General features: G+C 57.9%; 1 protein-coding gene across 16 annotated transcripts in view; it reads left to right on the plus strand.

Moving 5' to 3' along the window:
* Celf5 (CUGBP Elav-like family member 5) overlaps positions 1 to 7,496 on the plus strand; it is a 20,285-nt gene extending 12,789 nt beyond the window's left edge. For 3 of the 16 annotated variants that reach the window (XM_028771676.1, XM_028771660.1, XM_028771663.1), the window contains exons 5-11: positions 605 to 684; positions 1,813 to 1,959; positions 2,629 to 2,770; positions 2,857 to 3,003; positions 3,690 to 3,758; positions 5,325 to 5,405; positions 7,334 to 7,462. In XM_028771676.1, coding sequence (XP_028627509.1) covers positions 605 to 684; positions 1,813 to 1,959; positions 2,629 to 2,770; positions 2,857 to 3,003; positions 3,690 to 3,758; positions 5,325 to 5,405; positions 7,334 to 7,461 — 794 coding nt within the window. In that variant the 3' untranslated portion in view covers position 7,462. Of the gene's footprint in view, positions 1 to 604; positions 685 to 1,812; positions 1,960 to 2,628; positions 2,771 to 2,856; positions 3,004 to 3,689; positions 3,759 to 5,324; positions 5,406 to 6,862; positions 7,091 to 7,333 lie in introns of all 16 variants that reach the window. The other 13 variants (XM_028771667.1, XM_028771668.1, XM_028771672.1 and 10 more) reach the window with 9 other exon arrangements.
* Positions 7,497 to 8,375: the final 879 nt, after the last annotated feature.

Below are 8,375 nucleotides of genomic sequence, written 5' to 3' on the forward strand. Positions count from 1 at the left end.
TGGATGGATGGATGGATGGATGGATGGGTGGGTGGATAGATGGGTGGATGGATGGGTGGATGGATGGATGGATAGGTGGATGGATGGGCGGATGGATGGATGGATAGGTGGATGGATGGGCAGATGGATGGATGGGTGGATGGATGGGTGGATGGATGGGTGGATGGATGGGTGGATGGGTGGATGGATGGATGGATGGGTGGGTGGATGGATGGATGGATGGATGGGTGGATGGATGGATGGATAGGTGGATGGATGGGTGGATGGATGGGCGGATGGATGGATGGTTGGTGGATGGATGGATGGATGGATGGGCAGATGGATGGATAAACTGGTGGATGGATTGGTTGGTTGGGTAGATGGGTGGATAGATAGGTGGATGGATGGATGACTGACTTTCTATTTAGCTGAATTCATGGCTGACATTTAAGTCTCTGACCCTAGAAGATGTTGGTGTGTTCTATCTGCTGGAGCCATCTTGGTCTGACCTATATCTGTGTGATCTCAAGTCTGCAGGTGTCCATGAGCATAAGGGGCTTCTTCTCCCCATTTCTCCACCCACCGTACCCTTCCGTCTGTCACCTCCTCTTCCCTTCCTTCCCAGGCTGTGCCTTCGTGAAGTTTTCTTCCCACACAGAGGCCCAGGCTGCCATCCATGCCCTGCACGGCAGCCAAACGATGCCGGTGAGTGAGACTGAGCACAGCTGCAGTGGGGCCGGGGCAGGTTGAGGGTGAGTGGGATGGATGGTGTGGGCATCTTCCCTTCATAGACTGCTACAGACAGCAGGCCAGCTTGTGATCAGAGCTGTGTGTGACCACACGCTGTCCTGCGGCAAGTGCAGCTCTTAGCTTGTGCAGTAATGAAGGCTGATGCGTAGAGACCACAGACCCTATTCTAGGGCAGCTGGGAGCCACAGTGGCCACACAGAGTGGGAGGGGCTTCCAGGGATTTGCATGCATCCTTTAGGTCAGGGCCACCAGTGGGCAAGGGACAGAAGGACGCCAAGAACCTGAGCTCAGGTCCTACCTGAAGGATGGGGGCTCATCTGCACAGACTACAGAGATAACTCGGGCTCCGGTGACCCATTTAGCCGAGAGAGGGTAGAGAACAGGTATCCAAAGTCCTGGGTATAGCATCACACAGGTATGGCTGTTGTCTTCACCCAGGGAGGCCCCTCAGAAGTCCTCATTACTGCGGGTAAACTGAGTCCCTAGCCTGAGAGCAGCAGTTGTCTCCCTAACATGGCGGAGCTGGTCAGGTCACGCCCAGGGCAAGCTTCCTCATGACTAGATCCTAGGCCCTAACTCCTCACTGAGTGCTAACTACACGCCGCTTCCTGATCCTCCTCTGAGCCCCAGCTCCTGACTGAGTCCCTGAGCACGAGCAATTGGCCCACTGTCAGGTGTCATGTCCTACCCATTTGCTGGCTGCACACCATCCTTACAGGGAATGTCCACTGGTCCCGGGGGTGGGTTGCGTGGTGCCCGCCCCACCGTCCTTCTCTTTCCTCTGGATTCTCTCCCTGCCTCAAGGGTTTAGCTACGAGGCTCCCCTCCCCCAAGACTCCTCTCCCCCCATCTTTGTCCCAGACATGACCCTTGAACCTACTCCAGTCATCACTATGGCTGTGGCTACCTCCCAGACACGGTGGCCATGTCACCACATGGCCAGTCCCAGGATGACAAGCCCTGTCACTTCTTGTGTAGTCCTGGCTCTTCTGGATGTGAACTCCGATGGGCACCTCTCAGCCATGGGGAGCACTGGCTGGCTACCCTGTCTTCCTACCGCAATGCCATACACCGTCCTTACAGGGAGCGTCCTCCAGCTTGGTGGTCAAGTTCGCCGACACGGATAAAGAACGGACGCTGCGGCGGATGCAGCAGATGGTTGGCCAGCTGGGCATCCTAACGCCATCCCTCACCTTGCCCTTCAGCCCCTACAGTGCCTACGCCCAGGCTGTGAGTGGCCCCAGCACACGGGCACCGAATGCAGCCTGACCGCAGTCCCAGGCTGAAAGCCCTGTTCCCGATGGACAGCTCTAACCAGAGCAAGCCTTCCTGCTGAGCCAGTCTGACAATGGCCACAGCGCTAATGTCCCAAGTGGCTGCAGCCTAGATCCCACCATTCTGAAATCTGCATTCAGCCCAGCTCTGGCTCCAACCTCAAGGCTGACATCACCCAGCTCCTGACCCAGTCTTGACCAGTTACTAACCCTAAGCTTAGCCCCGATTTCTGACAGTGTTCCTTTCCTAGGCAGGCCAGACCCCAGTGTACACATAAATACTGAACCCTATTTCTAACCCTAGTGCTGAGTCAAAGCTGGGCTTTGAGCCTGTGCTGCACCAGACCCCATACCCTACACTGACCTCAGCCTAATGTCTGATTGATCCCTGATCCCAATATCAACCTTAATCTAAGTCTGAGCCTGTTTCTACTGGAGCCCTAAGTCTAGACTGAGCCTTTTATCAGAAACCAGTTGTCAATGCTACTGGACCCTAATCCTAAACCAGATGCTGATCTGCAACTGAGCCCCAGTTCTTGACTGAACTGGAGTCTCCCAAGGTCCTCCCCGCCCCAGTCCTGACCCGTGATGGTATTGGTTCCACTTACACCCTCTCTGTCCCCAGCTCATGCAGCAACAGACGACAGTGTTGTCCACCTCTGGCAGCTACCTGAGCCCCGGTGTGGCTTTCCCTCCCTGCCACATCCAGCAGATTGGTGCCGTCAGCCTTAACGGTCTGCCCGCCACACCCATCGCTCCTGCCTCTGGTGAGGGCAGCTTCTGGGAGGTTTCAGGACAAGTGGGGAATCTGCCATGTTTGGATTCCTGTGTCTGACCCTCTCTCCCTCCCCAGGGCTACACTCACCCCCACTGCTAGGCACTGCTGCTGTTCCTGGCCTGATGGCACCCATTCCCAATGGCTTCCCAGGTGTCCTGCCCCTTCCCGGGAGCCACCCTGCCCTGGAGACCGTGTATGCCAATGGCCTTGTACCCTACCCAGGTAAATTGGGAGAGTGCTTCAGAGCCACGGACAGTGTCTGGAGTGGGTCTGGTAACTGAGGGACGTGCCTAGGTCACCACAGCCTTACACCCTTGCATGGCAGGGTGGAAAATGGGGCAGGTGACATTAAGGGGTGGCTGGCTGCATGGTGTTAAGCACACGTCTCACCTTGTTTGAGAGATGGAGGGCATATTATGTAGTTTCCATCTGCCTTCCATTTCCTGTGTGCGTAGGCTGCGCTTAGACTTCCCTCTGTAGCCCAGGCTGGCCTTACACCAAGGGCAGTCCTCTAGCCTCTGCTTCCCAATGCTAAGATAACAGCCGTGAGCTCTGGCCGTTGTGGAAGGGAAACAGGGTGGACCTGAGCTGCCGGCCTTCGATGCTAATGGTCCAAACCAGGAACTGGGTAGACCGTAAAACGCCCAGGGGTCCCCACAGGCTGGATGAGGGAGTGTTTGTGGGGATGGGGTGTGGCAGGTGACTCAGATGCGGGGTTTTCCTGGGGGCTGAGGGGTGATGGTCACACCGCTTCACTTAGCCCCCGCTGGTTGCTATGGGTGTGTGTATCCCTGGGTGAGCTGACCCACATCAGAGATGCAGTTGCCTTGCCTTGCCTGTGGGGGTAACACAGAAGGGAAGTTGGGTGGCTGTGGGTGTCAGCACTCAGTTCATCCTCTTCCCTGCAGCTCAGAGCCCCACCATGGCAGAGACCCTCCATCCTGCCTTCTCCGGAGTCCAGCAGTACACAGGTAGAGGCAGCCCCGTCCTGAGCACTCATGTCAGGGTCTCGTCCATCTGCACATGAGACCCCCTAAGGAGTGCACACAGTCCTAAGGAGTGCACACAGTCCTAAGGAGTGCACACAGTCCTAAGGAGTGCACACAGTCCCTTAAGGCCGAGGCTCCCACATCTCATTCCCAGGACCCTCAGGGGCCTGGCCACCTCCACAGCCAGGGCTGCCTCTGGCTGTCTACCTTCTGTAGCTCCCCACCCCCTAACTTTGTGACCCTAACCCTACCTTTGAGACATGCCCACCCAGTGCCTTGCCCATGAGCCCTTAGACCCACCCCAAAGGCAGAGCCCTGCCTAACTAAGTTCATTCATTAGACATGGTTCCATTTCTGCCCCGTGCCTTTGCGGAGCTCTGCTCCTACACCCTGTCCACGCTGCCTTTCCTGCTACCGCCACACCCCTGTCCCAGCCCTTAGTTCATACCTCTTCCCTCCACTACGCCCCACCTCCCTGACAGTCCTCCACTTTGGCCCCACCTCTTGGCCAAAGTGGTTCTACCCTCCACTGGTCCTGCTCCCTTGAGTTAGGGCTGAGGGCTGGAGGGTGGGACTAGGGCCCAAGGGTGTGGCCAGAGCCAGAGGCAGGGCTGTGGATGAATGCTGAGGCAGGGTCGGGGTTGAGGGGTGAGTCAGGGACTGGTCGGGCACGGGACATGGTTGGAACTGGTCAAGACTAGGGTCTGGGACAAGGTTCAGCCAGAGTGGTTGTCCAGATAGAAGAGGGTGGGGACGGAGCTGAGGAGCAGAGTCAGGGCATAAGGGGCGGAGTTAGGGCCTGAGGAGTAGGCTCAGGTCACAGGAGCAGGGCCAGAGCCATAGCTTATGGGGAGCCAGAGGCATGGTGGAAGGCAGAACATGGAGCACGGGTCAGGGCCTACCCTCCGCCGTGGACCAGCCCCTCGAGCTGCGGCCCCACCCACTCTAGTTTCTACTTCCATCTGACCAAGACGCCTGCCCTGGCCCTGGCCCTTAGACCCAGCTCCTGGCTCAGCCTTGCCTCTCAATACTTAGCTCTGGCCCTCTTGAGCTCTGGGCTCAGTCGTAGTCCAGGCTGTGCCCCTCTCCAGGCCTGGCCCCACCCAGCCCCCTCCTACTTTCCTGCCTCGCCCCTCAGCCCGGGCCTTACCTCTCTGGCCCTGGCCCCACACCACTCTCAGCTCCGACACGGCCCCTCGATCCACCCAAAGCTGGCCCTAGGCCCGGACTCTGCCCCTCGTCTCCATCCTTTAGCCCTTGGTACTGGCTCTACCCGGTCCCTTAGTCCCAGCCTCACTCTCCGACCCGGTCCTGCCACTCGGCGCAAACCCCAGCTGGGCCCCACCCCCTAGGCACCGCCCCTCAGCCGCAGCCCCGCCCCATCCTGCCACAGCCCAGGCTTCGCCCTCTGCCCTGGCCCTGCCACTCAGCGATGCCACAGCCCAGCCCCACCCCCTTTCCCCCGCCCCCGCGGTCCTAGCCCCGCCTCCCCTCGGCCCCAGCCTAGCCCTCTGCTCTGGTCCTACGGCTCAGCGTGGCCTCTGCTCTCTGCAGCCATGTACCCCACCGCGGCCATCGCGCCCGTGGCACACAGCGTTCCGCAGCCTCCACACCTCCTGCAGCAGCAGCGCGAAGGTGAGGCGACCCCCGCCAGCCCCACCCTCACCTGCACTGCTGACCTCGCCCCTCCATGGAACGGCGGCCCTTGAGGTTCCCACCCCCTATGGACAAGCAAGGAAACCCTCTTTTTGGTGCACGTTTGTGCGAGAAGGCATCTTGGGTAAACTGAGGCCTTCCCAGTGAAGCCAAGCCTGTGGAGGGCATGCGGGAGGAAGCAGGAGTCCGGAGTCCTGCAACCCAGGGTCACTCACATCCTCTTCTGACTGGGCACGGTGATCAGAGAGTATTTAATGACCTGCCTCAGTTTCCCCATCTGGAGCTCAGTGTCCTGGCCTCATCTATGTAGACATGGAGTCACTGAGAAGTTCCTGGCATGTGGGCCTTCTCCGCAGGAAGCCCTGCTTTTACCTACCTGTGGAGCAGTAGGGCCTGGGGAGAGGTGGAAGACGGTGCTTCAGGCCACCCTTGTGGAGAGTCTGCCTTCACCCGTGATGGGGCTCACACTCCAGGGTGCAGGGTTCTCAGCGGAGCCCTTGGACATGTGAGGGTAGCTAGTGCCCCTGGATTGTCCCACACTGGGCTGCACTGTGTCGCCTGGACACTTGGTGCCTGAGGCCACCAGCAGGACATGCTTGTCTGACTATTGACAGCTAGGACCTGAAACCTAACCACAGGTCACATCAGTGGACACTTGGAGAAGGCTGGCCATGCAGGCCCCTCCCAGGCCCTCACCCATCACCAAGTAAGATAAATATCATGGTGACAGACCCCTGCACATTGTCCTCTGACCTCCACACATACACGTGGCACACTCGCCCCCTAAAATTACATAGATGGAGAGACAGACAAATCTGTACCTTGCAACTACAGCTTGCTCGCTCGCACTCACTCTCTCTCTCTCTCTCTCTCTCTCTCTCGGCTTTTTTTTTTTTTTTAGACAACTTCTCACTGTGTAGCTTATGCTGGGCTCATAAGCACAGCGACCCTCCTGCCTCACACTCCCGAGTGGTGCCATGATGGGTGTGTGCCGCCATGATGGGTGTGTGCTGCCAGTCTGGCCCCCAGGCTTCTTGTAAACATCAGGTGTTTCTTAGATCAGCACAAGGCCCACGAGCCACTGCTGACCCCCCCCCCATCACTCCACCCCATTCTCCGGACTCCAGTATAGAGCCTGGGGAGGCTGGCAGCAGAGGGGTGGGGCTTCGGGTGTCATCAGGGAGGCTCTGACTTGTGGGGTCCCAGCAGAGATAGCAGAGGTGAAGATGCTGTCTGGGTTTGCTCTGTGGTGAGCTGGTGGCTGGGTAGACTGATCAGGGCTCGCAGGGCCCAACCCTGCTCCCAGCCATTCCCTCTATGTGTCTCGAGGAGCACTCCACTGTATCCACAGCCAGAGACAAGGACTGGACCCCAACCCAGGGGGGGTCCGCCTCCTCTCCTTGGGGGCTTTATGTCTTTCTCTCCCCCACCTACAGGTCCCGAAGGCTGTAACCTGTTTATCTACCACCTCCCCCAGGAGTTTGGAGACACGGAGCTGACCCAGATGTTCCTCCCCTTCGGCAATATCATCTCCTCCAAGGTGTTTATGGATCGGGCTACCAACCAGAGCAAGTGTTTCGGTGAGTGGACATACCTAGAGACCCCCAGTGAAGGGCTAGGGGGCGTGGTCAGGGTGGAGTCCCTCCTAGACTCCCCCAGTGAGGGTCTGGGGGCGTGGTCAGGGTAGAGCGCTTGCCTGGCGTGTATAAGGTTCTGGAATAATCCTTAGTGCCACATCAGTGTTGTAGGAAGAAAGCGAAGCTGTGGCCGCTGCACCGCAAGGGAAGTTGAGCAGATTGGATGGGGTGGGAGTGAGAACCCCACCCCTGGAGCCGGACAAGACCAGCGTTCTCTACAGGAAGCCGGGACCACGCCCCTCACCAGCACCTGTCACTTTGTCCTCTCAGGATTCGTGAGCTTTGACCACCCGGCCAGCGCACAGGCAGCCATCCAGGCCATGAACGGCTTTCAGATTGGTATGAAGAGGCTGAAGGTGCAGCTGAAGAGACCCAAAGACCCAGGACACCCGTACTGACCACGCCCACAGCCTCTCCGCTGTGGGTCTGGCCCCAGGTGAGCCGCCAGGCGGCCCTGTGCTCCGCCCAGCCCTGGTGTCATTCGACCCTCCTCCCATCCCAAGTTCACTCTCCAAATCCTGGGGGCGGGAGTGACACTCCAAGAGGCTGACTGGGGATTCAACCCCTCCCCCATCACCTTGTGGCTTGGGTGGCAGAGAGGGTGGGATTAGGGCGGGGAAACCGGAGAGAAAGCTAGGAGGTTCCACCCAGGGGACTTCCTTCCCAGGGAACGTTTTGAAGGATGAATAGAAGTTCATTCTAGTGCTGGTTTGGGGCTTGTGGTCTGGGGTACAGGATGTGATGGGCAGGGCTTCTGTCCCATCCTGTGAAGCTGTTCCCCCCAGCCAAGAAGCCCTAATCCAGAGAAAGGACGCTGTACAGCACACACCCAGATCTGTGTCCCTACAGTTGAACTTGGAATGGCCAGTTAAGCTTGGCCCAGGACTGAAGCAGAGGAAATGGGGACACGCCATAGTCTTGTGGTCCTCCACCTCTGTCCCCACCAGCTCCCGTGGACCCTGAGAATCCTGTCTTCTAATTTCATGCCCAGTGGGTTAACAAAACCCAGAGTGCCGCTTGCAATCTCACAAAACAAACAACACAAAACCAAATACCCAAACAAACAAGCAAAAAACCCCAAAAGTCAGCTTCCCCTTCAACATTCTCTGCACTTTCTTTGGGACTGAACTGATTTTAAAAAGTGGAACAAACTGAACAATGACGTCATGGAGGTGACAGCTCAGCTCCCCAGCAGCAGCATCCTTCAGAGCACCCAGGAATACTTTTTCTTTTTGTTTTTCCCTTTTACCACCCAGTCCAGGGCCTGGTAGAGATCGACAGTCTTTAATCCTTCAGTGTTTTTTGTCCATTA

This window comes from Grammomys surdaster, unplaced genomic scaffold, assembly GCF_004785775.1.
Source record: "Grammomys surdaster isolate TR1022 unplaced genomic scaffold, NIH_TR_1.0 209, whole genome shotgun sequence".
NCBI lineage: Eukaryota > Metazoa > Chordata > Mammalia > Rodentia > Muridae > Grammomys > Grammomys surdaster.